This window comes from Festucalex cinctus, chromosome 3 (genome assembly GCF_051991245.1).
Source record: "Festucalex cinctus isolate MCC-2025b chromosome 3, RoL_Fcin_1.0, whole genome shotgun sequence".
Taxonomy (NCBI): Eukaryota; Metazoa; Chordata; class Actinopteri; order Syngnathiformes; family Syngnathidae; genus Festucalex; species Festucalex cinctus.
The window spans coordinates 29,249,203-29,272,141 of record NC_135413.1 but is presented as its reverse complement, the minus strand read 5'-3'; the positions used below and the strand labels follow the sequence as shown (position 1 = coordinate 29,272,141).

Genomic DNA, 22,939 nt, shown 5'->3' with positions numbered 1-22,939 from the left:
CAAAAAACGGTCAGCAGGTGGCAGCAGAGTATAAGAGACCAGTCAGGGCCATGTTGCTCTCTTTTTACAACTCTTTTTGACAGTGCTTTCACCAGGAATGTGTATAATGATGAAACTTAGCTATATTCTAATGCTAATTGCTGCAAAATGAAAACAGATATTTTTTTTTCCTGATGAAAGAAGAGACTCATCTTTCTTTTAGTAGCTTCCATGTTTGTTTTTTTTTTTTTTATAGTTATAGAACTCAATATTCTGAGGGCCTTGCAAAATCAGTCAAGAAGATCCAGTTAAACAGGCGGGAGTGAATGAGTTAACATGGAGCGGACATGACAGCTGTCTGTCAGATGGACGCGTCAAAGTGTTTACCTGGGAGGAACATTCCCGGCTTTCCCAATGTGCCGTCCAACCTAAGGAGGAGGGAAGGAGAGGAAAAAGCCAAAAATAACTGAGTTGAGAGATACACGCACTCACACAGGCACAATGGTCTGTACTGTATGGTGGGCAATAAAATGAAACATATGGATATCAGCAGCCATACATATATCATACAATAAAAAAAATATGAGATGGAAAATTCCAGCAGTATTCTTCTCCAGGGGTTTTCATGTGCACACATGGACTGCTCATCTTTTGTGGTGCATCCAAGTCCGTGCGTTTGTGTACTTTTGCAACATAGTGCTTGTATTTTGTGCAGGTTTTAGAACACGACTTTTACGAAATTATATAACAAAGTTATAGCGAAAATTTTGGTTGTGACTTTCGGCTCCATAATTGTCATTTGGCTGCATGTTACTGCATTTAATTTAAAAAAAAATAACCGTACGGTATAATGTTGGCCTTTCAAAGTAGTTCTGAGTGAAATTCATTTATTTACAGGTTGCTGCTGTCCAATTAAAAAAAAAAAAAAATCTCAACTTGAGAGTTCCCGTTTTCTATTCTGAATTAATTTTGTTGTTTTGTGGGAAAAAAACAACAATCAGTTTGTAATGTAATTGTAGTGCTAATATATATATATATATATATATATATATATATACATATATATTTATTTATTTATTTATTTTTTTCTCCAGGATAATAAATAAACTACTATACAGTACTATTTGCACTGAAAACACATTTTGTTGTTTGGTGAAAAGCAACTTTTTTCTGCATTTTCCAGTTTTCGGAAAATTTAAAATATTGTGAAAAATATATTTCCTTGTTCTAGATAGTAATTAAAACAATGTTGTTGTTTTTTTTCCAATTTACTTTCTACTATTTATATTGAAAATATGTCACCTAAATGTTTTATGTGTCCATGGCTCACATTTGGGGATTTTTATTTTATTGATTGAGAAGTACACATTTTTTTTTACTTGTTTCTTTGGATAAATTATACAGTATTCTTTTAGTTGAAAAAAAATAAAATAATAATAATAATAATAATAATAATAATTTTACATGTTGTTGTCCAATAAGAACCATGTTTCTTCACATTTGAGGTGTTTCTTTTATTCATGAATTTGATTTTTTTCATCCATCCATCCATTTGTCATGGGGGTGCTGGAGCCTATCTCAGATGGCTTTGGACAGTAAGCGGGGGACACCCTTGACTGGTTGCCAGTCAATCGCAGTTTTGATTTTTTTTTGTGTGTGTGTGTGTCAATTTTAGTAGACAAAAAATCAATATAAAGTGTCTACAAACTACCATTTTGATTAATATTAACATTATTGTGTGAATTGATTTTTGTAGATAGAATTCGAATAGACTTGCTTCACTTGAAAATGGTGTAAATGGCTGTCAAATGAAGACTTTTGTTTTGAAGACGTTTGTGGGCTTTTTCATTGGAAAACAACTGCTTTGCCTAATGACAGAGAAGGAAGCTTGCAAAAAAAAGAAGAAAAAAAGAGTGCTGCTCACATTTCATAACAAGCATAAAAGAGACAACAAAGTGAAAAAAAACCCGATAGTGACATTTAAAAAAAAAAAAAAAAAAAAAAAAAAAAAAAAAAAAAAAAAAAAAAAAAGGCCGCACCTTCTCTGCAGCTCCTTGATGCGCACCATCATGTTGAGGTGACCTTGCGAGTACTGCTCGATCACGTCGCGCACGTCGTAGGGCTTGCGCGCTTGCTGAGGATCACAAGCACACACGTGTCAAAATACATCCACACATACACATATAGGGAAGGGACACAAAAGCCATTGTCAACCCTGCGCTGGTGCTCGGTCCCTAAAAAAAAAAAAAAAAAAAAAAAAAAAAAAAAAAAAAAAAAAAAATCACGCCCACCCCCCCACGGGTGCACCGGGTTCATCGTTAACTCAGATTGTGTGTGCGTGCGCGTCAAGTGACAAGTGCGCGGTATTGTCGAAAAGCAATCGCATTAGGGTCCTTTCGCAGCTTTGGTTGGTGGGACGTGGATACAAGCGCCGTCACAAGGAACCCGGTGAACTCTTTAGGCTGCAGTGCAGCTGAGATCACTTTTAAAGGGCCCTAATTGAAAACACACAAACACACACACACACACACGCATACACGCACTACTCGCTAAACAACACACGAGAAGTTGTACTCATTGCGACGTGTTTGCGTGAGCTAATGTGGGTCATACAAGGCGATTGTATTTAAATGCCACATAGTAGCACGCGCATTGACTTCTGTGCTCAGTGGGGCCGTTCGGATAGAGTGCCTTGTTGTCAACCGCGAGTGCAAGCAGATCAGATTTTTTTATTTTTATTTTTTATTTTTAATAAGCCGGTGTATGGAGTGGAGCTTCGGCCTGGCATGGCGTTAGAGCGCCTCGTTGTTGACAAAGTGGGATCCATTTCTCCAGGTTTTTGGAGTGGTGTGTCAAACTTCGAAGATCTTAACATGGTTTTAAATGATTGAATGTTCCTGTTGTGGTACTTAGCGTAGCCATATTGTCCATTTTCCGAACCGCTTGCTCCTCACAAGGGTCGCGGGGGGTGCTGGAGCCTATCTCAGCTGGCTCTGGGCAGTAGGCGGGGGGACACCTGTCTTTGGAATGTGGGAGGAGACCGGAGTACCCGGAGAAGACCCACGCAGGCACGGGGAGAACATGCAAACTCCACCCAGGAAGACTAACAGATTTCTGTCTGTGCTACTTAGCTTAGCCATGTTGTACTGAGCAGCCAGGACGAAGACGCGTGTCCCACTTTTCTAGCTCGTTCCATTTTTGTTTGTATGGTAATCCAAATCAAAGAAAAAGCAAAAATATGATTTTTAAATGCCCAAATGTTTCAGTCTGTGTTATGTAGCTTAAAGGCATACTTGACTCATTCAGCCATTTTCAGCAGTAAAAAGTAAATATTTTGTCTGTAATTAATGTGGTAACTTCATTATTTTTCATGTACAACGAATACATTTAAAAAGTAATTTTTCTACTTGCTGTCGACTGAGGATGACGTCACCTGTGCTGAGGAAGTGATTAACGACCAATCATGGCTCAGTTTACTGACCACACCCAGAAAACAGGTGAGCCGCGATTGGTCGTTAGCTGATTCCTCAGCACAGGTGATGTCATCATCAGTCGACAGCAAGTTGAAAAATTACTTTTTAAAAGGTATTAATTGTACATGAAAAATAATGAAGTTATCAAATTCATTCTGGGAAAAAATTCACTTTTCACTGCTAAAAATTCTTCAATGAGTCAAGTATCCCTTTAAGCTATATGGAGCAAATTCGTCCGATTGCTTTTTGAACATGGAAAACCAGTTCACGTTTTTTTTTTTTTTTTTTGTTTCAAAAAAGTTTTCATGTTCAAAACACAAAGTTAAAACAAAACCACAAAAAAAATAAAAAATAAAAAAATAAAACGGAATTCACTGTGTATGGTTCTACACTTGATGCTAATTGTTGACATGCTAACAAATGTTAAAGCTACAGGATACTTGCTGAGGTCTTACTTGTTTTCACATACTCACAATACGACACTAATTGCCACCTTCCTGTTTGAGTTTGTGTTTTGCGCTGACAGTGATCATGTTAAACATGTTTCCATAGCAACAAGCGCGGTTTCATGTCCTTGTTATTTAGTGTGAACTTGGCACAGAAAAAACACACATGCAGGTGCAGGGTTTGATGTATTTAAATATTAATGACACACATACACAGAGCTCCATATGCACAGCAACAGTGCAGCTGATGTGTCCCCTCGGGACTCCCCCCTACTCCTCTTCCTGTGCAACCGCAACACAACACAAAATGTACGCGCTGCCTCTCCCACTCGCTTACCTGAAACTTCTTGCGGGCCACAAAGTACTGCATCCGACGCAGGACTTTCACTGCGGACCTCTGGGCGTGAGACAACCTGCGGCAGACACGGAAGGATCATTTATTTATTTGTCTATTTTTATTTAGATGAAGTTTTGTTTTACAGTATGTTAAAATTATGGCTGTCAAAATTAGTGCAGTAATTTTGAGTTCATTTAAAGTCGCTTTAACGCCACAAATTTTTTTTTAACGTGCGATTAAACAGCCTGTTGTATTTTACAGCACTGAGCTGTCACCATCTTATAAATGCAATTATGCCATCTAGTGGCAGAAAAATAATCTCACACTTGTTTTTTTTTTTGTTTTTTTGTTTTTTTTTAAGAGTACAGGACATCTTTTTAATTTCAACTCAATGTTATAAATTATGATGAAATTACTGCATCAATAACTAAAAGATGCAACCATATTTCTATTAGTTTAACATTTTTTCCACTTTTATGTTAGTATGAAAACATAGGAAAAAATTATTTTATTGTACATTTCGACCAGATATAAACTTTGCGATTAATCCTGAGTTAACTATTAAAGTAATGTGATTAATTACAATTAAAAATTTTAATCGATTGACACCCCCAGTTAAAATCCTAAATTGTTACTTGTTTTTGTCATGACTGGGTCATGACAGGGTTACGTTTGGGTCATGCAAGGGTTATGTTCGGGTCATGACCGTACGGTCAAGTGTCTGTTTTGAACTGATGTAACCAGCATCTGGTTTCAACTGGTAAACCGCTATGTGATGTCAGGAGTCTTTAATCTCCTTATCTGGTCAACAGCCAATCAGACAATTCCATGTCAGTCCTGCTACCCACATGACTAGCCACAGCCAATCTGCTCGATTCCGTCTATGTAAGCCGGTATGAGAAGTGTGTGTTTTTGTCAGGTTATTACCTCTGTTCCTCTGTGCAACTCTTGTTGTTTCTCGTCTAGTCGAATGTGTTCCACGCCTCTCGATGTGAATATAAATAGTTAAAATCTTATTTGTGTCTGCGTTTTTGGGATCCAACCCCAGAACATAACAGTTTTGCTGTGGCATGTAGGAGTGAAAATATTTGCGACGAGTGTGCTTCGACATCCAGTAGATAGCACTGTGGTGAAAAAAAAAAGCTTGTTCATGTTTCAAATCAAATATCGAGAAGGCGGTGTGTAATTTTCCTGCTAAGTGGTGCAGAACCATTCACTTCCTGCACAAGAACACACCCGTTAAAAAAGAAAAATTGCAGAATCACCAGCATGCATATCACATGCGCATTTACATTTTAAATGTGACCGCTGCCGAATGGATCTGCAGTCTTGTGCAAAGCCAACGAGGGGAAAAACAGGCCAGGTTTGCATTGAAAGGCTCCCTAAAAGCATGTCCCCTGATCTCATAGCAGCACATCTGTGTCAACAAAAAAAAAAAAAAAAAAAAAAAAAAGAAGAAGAAGAAGCAGCCCACTGGTATGGAGTTAAACGCTGGAGCAGAAAACCGCCAGATGCAAACAACGCACGCACACGCAAGCCCCCCTCGCATACTCGAGTTAGCGTGTGTAGGGCACGCACTTGTGTGTTTGTTTTCTCTTTGGAGGCGCATGTCCTCGCGTGTGACAGCTGCATGCTTGCATGATTTGTGCAGCCTGCGAGAGTAAATAGAAGGCGCGGGAGGGAGGGGGACATTTTGTTGACTTGTGTGGCTCTTGCGCTCATCCGAGACATTAAAACGCACGACGCGAGCAGGCGCACGGCACTTCGAATTGCATTCGTCGTCAAATTGTCACGTGAACGCGGTTACAGCTGCGTTCATGCAAAATCATCTTGGGCAAGATTTCCAGGGAGAAGACTTTTTTTTTTATTTTTTTTTTTTATAAACACAACACTTATTGTGGGAATGCTGAAGCATTCCCACATATGTTATTATGATTTTCATTCTCCTCACTTTTTTTTTTTTTGCCGCGTAACTACTCTCACATAATACTTCCAATTTACACTGTTCAAATTTCAACGAGCTTCAAAAATTCACGCCTCCTGGGGTATATATATCGTTTGATTCCACATTATTTATAGTACTCGCACAATTTAATGTTAAACATCAACTTTTCCCCATTCATTTTCAAGGGGACTGACCCTGAATTTTTTCCAAGTTCCACTTTCCACGCCCACTTCCATACATACAACTGATCATCATTACCGGCTCTCTGATACTGCTCAGTGGCGCAGTATCAGTATCTTACAGTATTTGCACAATTTAACATTTAATATCAACTTTTCCCCATTCATTTTCAATGGGACAGACATTGAACTTTTTCCAAGTATCACTTTCCACGCCCACTTCCATACATATAACTTATCATCATTAGCAGGTGTCTGATGCTGCTCGGTGGCACAGTTGATAAAGCGCATCGTCCAGTAACCAGGAAGTTATAATTTCATAATTTGCAGAACTCAGAGCCAGACTAGGTTGACATTCCATGAGCAACGTATCCCATTTGCTTGCAGCAGAAAAGCTAAATGCTGCTTCACCGTGTTTGCTTTGACTCTCGGCTCCACTAATTGACCCGAGAGCCCCGACTAGGTTTATGATTCCTTCAACGCACATTAGTACACTGCACACTACGCAAACCATCCATGCATACGTCTGAATTTCCTTCATTAATTCTTATCGCTTGGTGTCACTTGTAGGCTTTTTCGAACCCTGTTATTACGCTCTACTTTGTCGATGTGAATCCGGAATTTGTCTGATGATTAACGGCTTATTCCATTCCACCAAAAATGGCTCGCTTGTGAGCGGGAGTTAGCGACGCAAGAGCGCTCAGCGTGGCTGCTGTTACACTCCACTTGAGCCGGCCCTCAAACAGTAAATGAATGACTCCATTCTTGTGTGCGAGCCGATGCTTTTGTATGTTGCAGGGTTGGGGGGTAGGGGGGGGAGCTAATCCATGTTGCACTCCAGCTATGTCCCAGCCAAGGCGGGCACACCCACACGCACGCACGCACCCTCCCACTGCCCAAACACGAGTCTTTGTGGAGTCAACAAGTCGCTCTGAGGTCTTAATTAGGCGCTGGGGCGACAAAAGGACTTAAGAGACAATGCTTTGACATGGGAGCATAAAACATGAACATGAACGTGTGTGTGCTGTTTTTGTCTTTTTTTTTTTTCCTGCCTTGGCTACATGGGAGGAAATGCACACAAACAATACCAACATGAAAAGAATGAGGCCCTCTCGACTTTTGGGGAAAGAAAATGACCCACCCACCACCACCACCACCTTCTACCACCGCCGAGTACATCCTTTGCTTTCCTCACTCATGTTTTTTTTTTTTTTCCCAGTGGAGTCTAAGTGGGAGAGAGAACACATGTAGGAAGAAGAACGACTCCCTAACCCTAACCCTCCTCCTGTTTCCTGCATTTGATGCTGATGCAAACACATGTTCAATAGCCCAAAGTAAATACAATAGAACAGTGTGTCAAAGTTTTCACACCAACTACCTGTACGCCTAAATGGAATAATTTACAAAAAAATTAAATTTGAAATTTTTCTCCTTTTTTTTTTTTTTTTTAAACTGCAACTTGTATTATATACTTGTGGTGAGTCTATGTTTATATGTTCAATAAATGAAACCAAACAAAAAACAAAACAAAACAAAACAAAACAAAACAAAAACTCAGCTCATGTTCAAAAATAATTTTCAATTTGGACCAACTTTATGGATTGTTTTGTGCAAAACATTGGGGTTGTTTTGTACAAAATGACCAATTTTTAAAATTTGTTTTGTGCAAAACAACCCAGATATGGGTCATGTTGACCCATGTAGTGCATTGGTCCATTTATTGACCCAAATTAGGTTATTTTTGACATAACTTTTTTTTTTATTTTTTTTTTAGAGTGTACAATAATATAATTGTACAACAGTATAGGCTGTTTTGTACAACTGTTTTGGTTGTTTTGTACAAAATGACCCAATTTTATATTTTTCTTGGGTCGTTTTTAGGTCAAATTGACCCAAGTAGTTTTTTTTTTTTTTTTTACCAAATTGGGTTACTTCTGACCCAGCCATTTTTAGACTGTACAATAATATCCAAGTTACTCATTTTCTTTAGTTGATTTGTCAAAACAAAAAAATAAATAAATAAATAAAAACAAAAATTGTAAAAATTGTTTTTGTGCAAAACAACACAGAAAGTTGTTTTAAATTGAACCAAGTAGTGGATCGATCATTTATATTAACACAAATTGGGTTATTTTTGACCCAACTGTTTTGATAGTGTACAATAATATAATTGTATAATTAATATAAGATGTTTGGTACCGGGCGGCACGGTGGGTGAGTAGTTAGCACGTCCGCCTCCCAGTTCTGAGGACTCCGGTTCGAGTCCAGGCTCGAACCTTCCTGGGTGGAGTTTGCATGTTCTCCCCGTGCCCGCGTGGGTCTTCTCCGGGTACTCCGGTCTCCTCCCACATTCCAAAGACATGCATGGCAGGTTAATTGGGCGCTCCGAATTGTCCCTAGGTGTGAGTGTGGATGGTTGTTCGTCTCTGTGTGCCCTGCGATTGGCTGGCAACCAGTCCAGGGTGTCCCCCGCCTACTGCCCAGAGCCAGCTGAGATAGGCGCCAGCACCCCCCGCGACCCTTGTGAGGAATAAGCGGTCAAGAAAATGGATGGATGGATGTTTGGTACCAATCAACCTGAGTGGTTTGGTTTATTTGTACAGAACGGCCCCATTTTTAATTTTTTGGACCGCTTTTTTTTCTTTCTTTTTTTTTCTTTTTTATAAATCGACGCAATTCACTGCCAGTCATTATAGAAAATTTTTACATTTCCAATACTCACGTGATATTACATTCAATAATTATATATAAACCGAATCTACCAAATAACAGAATAGACTCCCTACTTTTTGTCCCGTCCCGTTCTTTTATAATTGACAGCAGAAAAATGTAGGTTTGCCAAAATACAGCCATTTCTCCCATGGACTCTGAAACTGTGTTTATTTCCTATAAAATGGGGCAATGATGTCATCTACCGGTGGTTGGGCATCAGTAAAGTTGTTTCCAAGTTTGATATTTACAGTGGAGCATGCTCAGATTCGCCCCCATTTAGCACCGCTCTAAAAAATACAATTGACAAGTATACTTGTCAAAGGCAGTGAATGAGTTAAAAAAAAAAAAAAAAAAAAAAAAAAAAAAAAAAAGTATGTTACAAAACATCCTAGAAAGTTGTGTCAAATTGACCCAAGTGGTGGAGCAACACTTTTTTTTTTTTTTTTTTTTTTTTTAACTTATTCAGTGTTTTTTTTTCTGCCCGAACTGTTTTTAGAGTGTACAACAATATAACCAATTTTTGTGGACTGTCATCACACCACGTTTAAAAAGGAATGATGGCCGCAAATCAAATCAGCTGTGTTCACATTGGTGCAAATCACCTTTTTTTTATTTTTATTTTTTTTATTTATTTATTTATTTTTTTAAACACCACACACCAACAAACCCGCCTCCTCACACCAAGCGCGGCGCTGGATTTGCCCTAGTCACGAAAATAGCGTCCGGAAGTTGTCCCGTTTGGTCCGCCGTTACCGCACAGACGACGGAAGCGGGGCCCGTAACACGCACGCCAACAAACACAAGTGACTTTTAACACACTCCGCCTTTTGTCCGCCGCTGTTTTGGGCCGCTCCCAGCTGGATGAGCGGCGGATTAAAGGCCACTTCCTTCGCTCTTAATCGACTGCAAGTTGCTGTGTGAGTCAAGAGGCGGCCATGTCCGTCAACCTCCACATCCACACTGGAGACGTGAACACTTTGAGATCGCCACTTTCGAGATGGTGCAGTTGTTAAAGGATAAGGATATGCTTCGAATAACTTTGAAGTCAAGACATCAATGTACGAGTAGTAGCACTGCTGCTGCTGTGCTTGCGTGTGCGTGTGTGTGTGTGTGTGTAGTGGCGAGATAAGCTTTATGGCCTGCGCTTTGGTCATCAAAGAGATGTGCTCTCCTTCTGTTCGGCCCCAAAACAGACGTCCCTTTTATCGCATCTCGCGGGGATAAGATGACTACGCTCTCTCCCGGAGATGTTTGATCTCAAAAAGTTGCGGCGCGCCAGAAGGCCGGCGTGCTATGAATTATAACAACATGCGGCCGGCGTAGTCATGCTCGTAACTGTGGCGAGTTCCCCCACTCGCGCTTTTGCACTCGGAGCTCAAAAGTCAAGACCGGGCTGTTTTCGCCATCCATTTACAGTACAGGACAAAAAGTTGGGACACGCCTTCTCTTGCAATGCATATTGCAGATTCTCACTAAAGGCATCGAAAGTAAGAATGAACACATGTGGAGGTATGACCAGTTTTTTTCGATGAATTATTTTGATCTGAAACCTAAACCTCCTCAGTCTACAACAAAAAAAAAGGAATTGACTTGCCGTTCCAATACTTTTGGAGGGTACTGAATGTATTGCAATACTTTATGTATCAATGTCATGACTGGGTCATGACAGGGTTATGTTAGGGTCATGCAAGGGTTATGTTTGGGTCATGATCATGAGGTCAAGAGTCTGTTTTGAATTGATGTAACCGACATCTAGTTTCAACTGATCTTAATTTATGTGATGCCAGGATCTATGTGATGTCATGAATGTTTAATCTCTTTATATGGTCAACAGCCAATCAGATAATTCTATGTCAGTCCTGTTACTCACATGTCTAGCCACAGCCAATCAGATCGATTCACTGTCTATATAAGATGTCTGAGAAATGTGTGTTTTGTCGGATTATTACCTCTGTACGTCTGTTCCTCTGTGCACCTCCACGGCCCAAGTTAGCTTAGCGTCTCGAGATTCTCGATATATTCTCGTTGTTTCTCGTCTAGTCAAGTTTGTTCAACGCCTCTCGATGTTAAGCGAATGAAGAGTTCAAATCTTATTTGTGTGTGCGTTTTTGGGATCCAAAATATTTTTTTTTTTTAACGTGTATGTGTACGTCTGTGTGCGTGCATGTGTGTGCGTATGTGCGTGTAAATTTATACTCATTAATTCACCTAAAACCTAATAAAAATCCCATTACCCTTCACCTTAACCGGATACTTCAGAGTCTCGCCAGAGTCGTGAGGTTCAGACGGTCAGGAGACCAGAGGAAAAAGTCAGAAAAGATCAAAAGAAAAGAAAGATAAATCAAAGTAAAATCCAGCAGCCACCAAACACTTCCACATGGTTACAAAATCAGAGTCTTACGTCAAACCCAGAAACCTTTAAATTCCAATAAATTAAGGAGATCTCAAGAGACCAGAGGAAAAACTAAAGAGAGGAAGGAGGGAATGACCATGTTTCATGTCGCAGCCTGTTATTACCGGCGGGGATCACAGACAGTTTTGTTAGTGAGAAGCTAGTTTTCTTCTTGTTTGCAATGGATTTTCTTTTTTGTGTGTGCCTAAATTACATTTTTGTTATGTTAAAAAAATAAATAAAAAAAAATTAAAAAAAATAAAAAATAAAAAAAAATAAAAAAAAATAACCTGACACGAAACATACATGACCGACAACATCTTTGCCAACTCAGCAGCCTGGAAAACCTTCGAAGCGCTTTTCCCATAATTGGAAAGCGTCGCTTTCATAAGCAGACTTCACGAAAGCAAGAGTAAATGCGGCGGGACCACACCCCGAAACACGTCGCAAGTGCTCCTCGAACAATGTGGCCACTGTACACCGGCCAGAAGAGCACAAGTGACACCTGCGCTGCGCCGCTTGTACGATAGACCCCCTTTTGTCCGACCGTTACGCCGTCTCGGGGGCCTTCCAAGTCCTCGTGTTATGGAAGTGAAGTATTCCACTCCTTGACGGTATTTCATGTCAGCATTATTATGTTGAATGCAACTACTGGCCAGGTTCAGAAAATTCCAACTCCGATTCTGTTCAAAATGCAATTTCAAACAAGAGGATGAGTTGCTCGTTAAGCTTCACCATTGCTGATTTTTCTAAAAAAAAAAAAAAAAAAAGACTGAATTGTAACTATTGCCAGACCACTGAAATTAGACCACTTCACATTTATTAACTATGAGTACATAACATAACCATTCGTTTCACTTCCGCAAGCTATTATCGTACTTCCGGCGTGGAGCAGAAGTCGACCCAAGCTCGTATGAGCTTGTAGAGTCTAGAACCGCTAAAGTGTTTTTTTGGGGTGGTTTTTTTTGTTTTTTTTTCTTTGCCATAGACCGGTTTCATGTAAAGCAATATTTTGACACCACAGGAACAAACGATTAAAAATACAATTTATCATGATGTTGAATGTAGTCGCACTGCTGTATCACCTCTATTTATTGATTTTTTTAATTTTTTTATTTTTTTTTGCTAGCTTTTGGGCTTACTTTTTTTTTTTTTTTACATATACTTCACCCGACTTCAGAGATTTTCTAAATACAAGTCTTTGTTCAGATGTTTTGTGTTGCTTTGACTTTCAAGTGTAAATTTGAAATATGTGTTTTATGTGGTGGTATTTATTTACACTTCACCAGGGTTATTATAGTTTTGGAATTTTCATTTTAGTTAGATTTTTATTTCATTTTGAGCTTGGTTTTTTATAATTTAGTTTTAATTAGTTTTCAGGGTGGTTCTGTTGGTTTTTATTAGTTTTAGTTGTTAATAAATGCTTACTTTTAGTTAAATTTATTAGTTTCAGTATTAGTTTTAGTTTTGTGCGCAATATTCTGTGTGACACACTCTCAAACGTCCTTATTCTGGTTAATATCAAAAATAAAAATCACATTTAAAATCATCCCCAAAGGCTCACACATTAAATTAATTACCAAAGACTAATACAAAGGACATTTTTGCTATAATTATAGTTTGTTTTGTAAACCTGAAATGTATTTTCAGTTAGTTTTCGTTTTTTAAAAAAGCATTTTCATTTTTATTTGATTTAATTAACGAAACAGTTTTTTTTTTTATTTTAGCTTTAGTTTTTTCATTAGTTTTAGTTAACTAAAATAACCTTGCACTTCACAAAAAGCAGCAGTTTAGCTTCTATCTGCTGCTCTTGGTTGACGTTTTACTGTCAAACTATAAACATGAAACAAAGATAATTTCACATTGTTTATTTAAAATAGCTATATAACTTTGCCTTAGTCTGCTAGCATAATGCTAACACACAATGATAAACGCCATTAAGGGGCTAACAAATAGTATCTTTATGAGTTGGTGTTATAGAACGTTAAGCAAGGGGTATGTGAACACAAATGGTGCACAAAAAAAAAAAAAAGATGAACATCACCGCAACATACTGAGTCAGTTGTGAAACTTTATGTTATAATATTGCTCTTATGTTGTCAAGACAAGCACACGAAGCCCCACTGTACATTGTCTCACATGACAGAGTTTGACAAATGTACAAATTCACACGTGGATGTGCTTGATTTTTAAAATCAAACTTTTTTTCCAGACTCTGATGATCAACTAAAAGCTTTTTTTTTTTTTTTTTTTCCCCAGTCACTTAATGCGGTCTGGACCGGCCATGTGATCGGCGACCGCTTTTTAGCGTGTCTGCACGATCGTGAAGAAGGAGGAAAAGGAGGAGGGCGATTTGGGTCCTTCTTCTCGGCTGCATGGGGGGAGGAATTGGAAGGATTTATCATTCATGGCCTAATAGGATTTGTTGCTGTTTAGCAGGATTAAGCATGTTAGAGAAAGAATCTATTTATTGCTGCCAGTCGGGGGGGGAGGAGCATTTTTATTTTTTTTTTGGAAGGGGGGAGGTGCAGCCTGGACCTTTTAATTTGTGTCCCTTACCCTGCCCAAGTCATTTTCTAGGATAACCCCGCTGACACGAAGGCCCCGCAGCCGCCATTTTTCGGGATTAAATTGACCGTTTCTCTTTCATAATCCAAGCACATGCTTGGTCATGCCAACACGCATGGACGCCACCATTGGTCTTCGGGGAGGGGGTGACTAAGGGGTGGTGCTGGTCACACACCAGCCCGGGCGTTCAGACTGACTTAACCCCGGACCTGGTCCACGCGGGTGGACATGGAGGAAAGACATGAGGGGGGGGGGGGGGGGGGGGGGGGGGGCAACCAAAACCATCACAAGCTGGAAAAATTTGAAAAATATTATAGCTGTCAAACCATTACATTTTTTAATCAGATTAATCACATCGTAGAATTTTGATTAATCATGATTAATCACTGACTTAAAAAAGCTTTTTTTCCCCCCAACATTTTTGCCCGCTGCACACGCTCATCCTGCTTTTTTTAATCAATTAATTATTTGCATCATTTAAAATGGGAAAAAAATGACCTACATTATATGTAAACATTTATTAAATGCTTTACTTTAATGCATGTAGTTATGTTTATTGCTCAAACTCCAACAGCTACCTTTAATGTAACCATCCACTGTCGGCTAAAAAGGATCATCTGCGGTCAAAATTAACAGTGTGATTAATCTGTGGTAATACAATGATTAATGCCATAATTTTTGGTGATTAATTAATTAGTTAACGCTTTAACTTTTGACAGCACTAAAAAATATATAAATAAATTATTAACAAATTATTCTTTGTTGTGAATTACAGGAAAGCCAATTTTCACAGCAGCGATTTTCATTGGCCAATTTAGTTGAGTTGCCCAACTTGAAATGTTACCAAAGTTTGTTGTCTTGAAATTTGGAGTTAACCCAACATTTTTATTATTATTATTTTTTTGAAACAGCGAAGATTTACGTGAAGAAACTGCGTTTGTTTACAGTCAAGCATTTCTCTCACATTCGCGCGTGACTCGGCCTTGAGTGGGGGAGGGCCGGCTGACATTTCATTTTGGCTCCTTTAATTAGGCTTTGCGACAACGGTCAGCCTCTTTGTCCCTGCTTTCCGCTATGGGGGGGCGACATGGCTTATGATTACCGCTTGGCACGTCACGGCTTAAAGGCAACCGACTCAAGTGATGTCATGGTTCTTTCATTTGGATACCATAAACACAAGCTGTTGTAAATGATAATGACTTCATAACTTATTATGGTTGGTCTACAGTTGCCAAACTGCAATGTGAATGTTGACCATTTCCATTTCTACTTGCTTCTCATTTTGGAATGCTTTAAATTAACCTTAATCATTGAGTCAATACTCTAAAACAGTGCCACCTCAAAAATACTTGGCTCCTCAAATACCACCGTAATGACCAACATTAAAATATACTGTACACAGTACATTTTGAATCGCAACTATATTTGTGTGATAGGACCAAAGTGCTCATGGAGTGACCGAAACACTCCTTGACGTATTCAAGCACTTCTTAAGTTAGCCAAATACTATCAAATCTACTGAAACACTCCCAAAAAGTGACCAAAATACTCTTAAAACTACTGGGGGAAAAAGTTACGTAAATATTTTTAAATCTATGAATTACTGCCAAAAAGTCCCGAAAATACTTTTAAAATTAAACTAAATACAATAAAATCAACTGAAAGTGTCCCGAAAAATTTCTCCCGAAAAAAAACCCTCTTGAATTAAATGTACAAAATAGTGCCTGAAAGTTAACTACATAAATTTAAAATCAACTCAAATACTCTTTTATATTATACAAATATTAGGTGCTCACTATTTGTGAGGGACAGGGATCTTTAATATTAAATATTGAAAAAATATTTGAAAAAAAAATCTGCAAATAGGTGATGTGGATGTCCAAAGTACTCTTAAATCTATTTAAATAGTCCGTAAAAGTTACCAAAATATTTGTAAATATAAGAAATACGATATACTAAACAGTAAAATACTAAAAAATAGAAAAAAAAATGTACAAATTACTTAAACACTTTTATATTTAGTCAAACAATTCTTAGAAGTTACTGAAATTATCTTAAATAACAATACAGGAAAATAAAAACTATACTTAAATCATGACTAAAAATATATTGCGTGTAAAAATGAAACTCAAATATACCCTGAATAAATGTTTGAAAACAAACAACAATAATTGATTATTTGCAAATGTAAAAAAAAAAAAAAATTATATGACGGAACTATTCTTAACAAATGCACTGATTAAAAATAAAAATAATAAAAAAAACATTTAAAAAAATCCATCCGACCACTTTCCAAACCATTACCATTATTATGCGTTGCACAGTTTGTAGATTTCCTTCAGTGATTTCTTTGCGTACCACTAGAGGGCGTCTGCATACCATCAGCGGTACTCACACCACACTTTGCGAATCAGGGCTCTAGAATATTGGATTTGTATTTATTTATTTATTTATACATGCAACCCTATTGTATGTTGCATATTGTATGTTACATAAAGTGGACTTCCTGGAGTCCCCAAAATATACATTTGTGACTTTGCATTCTGCCACTGGCATCGTACGTTCAGACAAGTGATGCGGTGGGAAGGCTCAAGCCAAACACAATTCTGCGACTACCTTTTGATTGAAATGAGCGAGCTAATGAACAACATCCCTTATCGCGTGTTTCCTCGTGCTTCGGTTTGTTTTTGAGCTCATTTGCACGGTGATGAAAGATAAGGCCAACAATAACGCAAAGGGAAAACATTACTACAAGATAATGAGGAAATGCAGTTAATCCCCTAATTGCATTCGTTCCCACAGTGGTGTAATCACACAGTGGTGAAAAGATGAGATTTTCGGCTCCATGATGAAGTCGGGTGGCACAATCTCATGAGAGCTGGATGAAAAATGTGGGCTTTATAATGTCCTTGTTGATTCATATCTCAAGCTTCTTAATTCAACACATTAATAGCTAATCATCTGTTTGTGTCGTTCATTGATTATTTTAGTTTGAATATACATACTTTGCTGTGTGATTGTTCTATTTGGGGCAAGTACTTGATACCAGAATGACTTGATTACGCTGCCTCATAGTTACTAGACTAAACCAACCACCTGTTTATAAGGTCTGCAGTAATTAGGCGGCTATTTTCTTTTTGATTAGTTTTTATCATAGGTAGTCAACCTCATCTTGTTTTTTTTTTCGTCCATTTTTAGTCGAATATAAATTTAGCATTTTAGTCTTTATTTTAGTCCAAGAAACCATCATTTTATTCGTCTAGTTTTAGTCATCTAGGCTCCGGCCTTCCTGGCTGGAGTTTGCATGTTCTCCCCGTGCCTGTGTGGGTCTTCTCCGGGTACTCCGGTCTCCTCCCACATTCCAAAGACATGCATGGCAGGTTAACTCATTTGCTCCCAATGACGTGTAAATACGTTTTTTCTTTTAATGTTTTGTGTCCCAAAGACGTATTTATAAGTTGTTTTTTTATTTTTTTTATTTTTTTTGCATACAGAAGGCTTTGTTGCAGCCTCTCAACTGCAAAGAACGGTTGGAGAAATGGTAGTTATTACACAAACGGCCAGCAGGTGGCAGCAGAGCAAAGGAGATCAACCAGGGCCATCTAGAAAAAAAGCTAAATTACTTACAATTTTAAATAGATTTGTGAAAACTGATGAAACTTAGCTCTTTTCTAATGCTAATTGCTGCAAAACGGAAACAGATAGAAACATACTTTTTCTTCCTGATGAAAGAAGAGACACCTGATTTCTAGGTTTGGTCATGTGACATTCACAAGCTGAGCTGTGATTGGTTACCTGAGCCCTTCTGATATCATATGCAGTCGACAGCAAGTTGCAAAATGTGTTTTTAAAGGTACTAATTGTACATGAAAAATAATGAAAATCTTAAATTTATTATAGGTAAAATATTAATGTTTGACTGCCAATAAATGTAAATGTAAAGTATAGGATTTTAGTCTAGTCTAGTTTTTGTCAGGTGAAAAATTATGTGTTGACAAAATTATTTTTGTTTAGTTTTCGTTAATGAAATTAACACTAGTACCATGCTTACATGTCAAATTTGGTTCTAAGTTTTTAAGCTTGTTTTTGAAGCACCCTTGAAAATGGCGAAAATGACCAATGAAATCCACAAGTCTAAGCAAAATAGAGCGGGCTTCTTGAGACTTTTTTTTTTTTTGTGGGTCTATTTATGATCAAGTTTCACGTGGCTACTGGCTTTAGGGGGGCTGAATTTTTGAAAAAGTAAAATATTGACATTGGAAAAAAAATACAACTCAGAAGAGAGTGGTAAGCAGAGAAGAAAAAGAGGGAAAAGAAGAGGAGGTGAAGGAGATGTCAGGGGCGACGGCTGCGTCTCCTCCCCGGCAGACGCGTGCACAGACTTAATCAACGACGCGGGCCCGCCAACATTTCCACATGACTCCCTGACAGCTCTGACAGAGCGAGAAGGGGAAGAGGAAGCCCGCCCACTCAAACCAAAACGCAATCTTCTTCCTCTCGTGACTTTTACTGACCCCATGAGCAGCTTTCGAGACGTCATAAACGCAAACTCTGCAGCAAACTGCATATTAACACTACAGGATGAATCGACATCATGTGAAAGTAAAATTTTAAAACAGCATGAAATTAAGAAGAATGGCATTTTATTTCAAAGTGTAAATCAAGTTAATCACTGTTAGAAAACTGTCACTTTGAGTTTGATTTGAAAAAAAAGGACACTTTAATTTACAGTAATTAGTGGCCTTTTTTTTAACTTTTACTCAAGAAATACTCCATACATTTTGAAAAAAAAAAATCAGAAATAAAATAAAAAATTAAAAAACTAAAACAAATACTAAAGCTAAGCTAAACTAAAATTAGGCAACTTTGAAAAAAATAAATAAAATTAGCTAATTTGCTCAAAAAAACGTATAAAAACATTTTATTTTAAATATTGCCATAGTTCCAAAAACGTATTTATACGTTTATTTATTTTGTTTTAATGTTAGAGTATACAGAAGGCTTTGATGCAGCCTATGACCTGAAGAGGTCACTTAAAGCAATGGTAGTTATTACAAAAAAAAAAAAAAAACAGCCAGCAGGTAGCAGCAGAGTATAAGAGATCAACCAGGGCCATGTTGCAGCAATTTCTTTTCCCCACTGTTTTCAACAATTTTGTAAATAATTATGAAAATTAACTATATTTTAAAGCTAATTTCTGCAAAACGGAAACAGATACAGATATACTTTTTTTTTTCCTGATGAAAGAAGAGACTTTAGTTTTGGTAGGTTCCATGTTTTTATAGCAATTAGAACACAATTTTGTGTGGACCTTGTAAAATTAGTCAACCTCCAGTAAAACAGCCGGAAGCGAAGTGAAAATGGCTCGGAGCGAATGAGTTAATAAGAACTACAAAAAAAATGGCGTTGCCATAGTAACCTCATGCACATGTGTAACTCACACGAAGCCCATGTCAAGTCAAAAACTGAAATGGCAGCCGATGCTCGTGGCAATCACGGTTGAGTCATCAACACCAACAGACGCCGCCCGTCTCGGCGCTTTTCTTTTTGAGCTTTTTCAACACGTTTAACGGCGTAACCACCGTCGACATGAATCACCCACAGCAGGAGCCCAGCACACGCCCTGATGTCACGTCGCTCTTTTACACTCTTAGGTTCTTTCTCCTCGATGTTGGATGGCCAAAAGAGTGCAGCCCAAAACGGGGTGAAAGTACATCAAGACTCACTGAATGTCATGGATGATTTTTCACAGGGTTAACCTTATAAAGCCTAAACCATGAAATATATGAGAGAACATTCTGATTCTTTGTTAAAAAATAAATAAATAAATAAATAAATAAATAAATAAATAAATATATATTTATTTATTGGTCCGTTTGAACAAACTTTTTTTTTTTTTTTTTTTTTTTTTTTTGAAAATCAGCTACCACATAAGAGTTTTTGATTCGTGTCATATTTGATACATCCGGTCACAATGCTTGAAATTGATATATTTATAACTGTCAAAATATACTAATACAAATACATATCAAACATATTAATATTCCCAAAAATCAGAAAGAACATTTCCCACTGATAATAAGTATAGGTGTCTCGCCTTTCTTATTTTGTGGCGATTTTGCAAGGTCAGCTGGGTGATACTGCCCTCTAATGGACTATCTGTGTAATGCATGTGTCAGATCATATACATCAGGGTTTTTCTTGGGGGGGATATTATACCCATGAAATAAAGGGCTCAAAATATCTTGTATTTAATATATGCTTGGCTTCATAGGGTTAAAAACAATTCTCGGTATCACTGCAAACTACAACCACGATCAGAGACATATTGTTAAATCATGCCATGCTGGTGGGGTACAGTATTCCTTTCATAATTATTATATTATCATTTTGGTGTCGTTTTCTTGAGCTCAACCTTTTAACTTGACATTTCCAACAGGAGCACGCCATGCGGATCATACTGCAAAAAGGTGAAAAGTCTCCCGCAAAGGCAAACTCCAATTTGACCTTTCAACTTTCCAAATTAGGACCAGAAACTGACTTGCTTTTTTTTTTTTTTTTTTTCCCCGTCCGCAAAGAAGGATTAAACGCTGCCGCTTCAGTTCCAGGTAACGTGCCAAGGTCGAAATGTGGTGACCACGTCCTGGAGCAACATCGTTTTAAAAAAAAAAAAAAATTAAAAATAATTCTACAGTGGATTATTTCCGACAAGAAAACACATCATGTCCCCCCCCCCCCCCCCCCAAAAAAAAAAAAAAAAATCGAGCAAACAAGTGTAATGGAAAAGATGTGGATTGCAGCGTGTGCAGGTCCAAGTTTTCCCGACACGGCAGAAGCCATCCGTGACCAAAAAAAATAAAAAATCCAAGACTGATCCGTGATGAGCTTGAAGCTCGCACGATCCCAAACGGGCCCAATCATGACATCATCACACCTGCAGCCAAAACAAAACGAGCTTGCCGCTCGGACCAGTTCGTGCCACGCCGGGTGATTACTTTCCGCATCCTGACGAGGAAGTGACTCTTTTCCTCTCGGCAACACCTGTTTCACACACACTTTCGACGCACACACATACAAACACTACTCGGGCTTATTTGATTTGGCTCTGATCACAGCATCGAACGATAGATGAAAATTTGTGATATAGTATAGAGAGGCAGGCTTTACACAATCAGGATTTTGGAGCCAATCACAGATCAGCCAGTTTTTTAAAAACGATCCAATCACAAGATGGAATAATCTATCAAAAAAAATAAATAAATAAATACAAGTAATTAGTTATTTGGTTAACTAGCCAGTTTTTTACTTACTTTCTTAATATCTCACGTACTTATTGAGGTTCTTTGTTTGTTACTCATTGATCAGTTAAGAGCACCCATTGTGCAGTTAAGAATTTCTCGTCAAAAAATAGTCACTTGAAAAAAATGAAGCAAGTTGGATTGAGCTTGCAACAGGTTCAGGCTCAACAAATAAATACAAATACACACGGGCCTTATAACAATTTGAACGCCAAGCAAAATGAATGGAAGAAGCAACAATGCAATAAATCCCAGCTGCTCTGGGAGTGGAGGAGGAGGAGGAGGAGGAGGATGGCGAAAACGAGAGGAAGATGGCTGCTGGACCAGTGGTAATGGTGTGATTAATTCTGCATGTTTATTTGAGTTTGTCACACTGACAAAGGGGGGCTGACAGGTGCAAGAAGCCCGTCCAAGTGCACACGCTGCATGGATGATGGTTTGCAGATGAAGTAAACCCCTCCCCCCTCCGAGCAAAATGAGCCCACTTGCCTGAACTCAGGGAGGAACCGGACTCTTTTTTTTTTTTTTTTGACATTTTAACAGAGTTTAATCCCCCCTCTTTAAAAACAGGAACAACTAGCATCCTATGTTAATACACACGCACACTTACATTATTACGTGGAATTAAGGGTTTGTAGTGATTTTAAAAAAAAGATGATAATTATAGTAATAATAATAATATTTTTTGTCATTGTGTCTGTATGACTTGACAGTAGAATATTATTTATTCAATATGGTCATGAGTTAAGTTCATCACCTCATGATTTACTTGTTTGCATGTTAAAAAAAAATACAAGCTGGTAACATTTCGTGTATTTTTTTGTCAATACTACATCATGAATAAGTCATGCTAGCTATGTAGCAGTAGTAGTATATATTAGTTTGTTTGTTTTTAATTAGCAACCTTCAAATTCCATTTAACGCACACATTTTAAAAATAAAAAAAAATACTTTTTAGTATTTTAGGGAAACTTTTTTTTTTTTAATTTAATTTAAATAAGGCAAAATATATTTGAATTGAACAGTTAATTTTAATTAATAGTAAAGTAAATTTTAAAATATGAATGAAAGATTATAAAATATTTTTAAATTTAACTGAATTACAAAAAAAGTAAAAATAAAAAAAAAGTACCCAAAGTACCCGGGGGGGGGGGGGGGGGGGGGGGAGCAAACTGCCAGACCCAGAGCCCCACGACTGTGAGTCAAATGTACTAACCACTAGCACACCGTGCTGCTCATCAGCTGGAGTCACTTGTAGCAAAAATAACTGTTGCTGGTTGGTTTGTTTTATTGTTGGTTGGCTGGGTATATTGAACATATAAATGTAAAAACATAAGTATAAAATACAAGTTGAAGTTAAAAAGGAAAAAAAGAAAAGAAAAAAAAAATTGTCAATAGTATCATAATTTACATGTTCAAAAGGAGTAGGAAGAAGTACAAAGACTTCTCTAGTCCTACTCTCTAATACTTCTATCATAATAATATACTAATAAGTTGTCCGCACTAACATAAAAATTAAACAATAGAAAAAAAGCATAACATGTTGCTGACATTTTTCTCAACAAGTCAAGAGAACGTGTCAAAAACAGGCAGAAAGGAAGACACCTGAA

General features: G+C 37.8%; 1 protein-coding gene across 7 annotated transcripts in view; it reads right to left on the bottom strand.

The window, feature by feature from the left end:
- Positions 1 to 22,939, bottom strand: part of kcnq1.2 (potassium voltage-gated channel, KQT-like subfamily, member 1.2) — a 165,301-nt gene that overhangs the window by 72,280 nt on the left and 70,082 nt on the right. For all 7 annotated transcript variants that reach the window (XM_077517410.1, XM_077517414.1, XM_077517408.1 and 4 more), the window contains 3 exons: positions 4,236 to 4,311; positions 2,019 to 2,113; positions 367 to 407 (listed from right to left, as the gene is read on the bottom strand). In XM_077517410.1, coding sequence (XP_077373536.1) covers positions 367 to 407; positions 2,019 to 2,113; positions 4,236 to 4,311 — 212 coding nt within the window. The remainder of the gene's footprint in view (positions 1 to 366; positions 408 to 2,018; positions 2,114 to 4,235; positions 4,312 to 22,939) is intronic.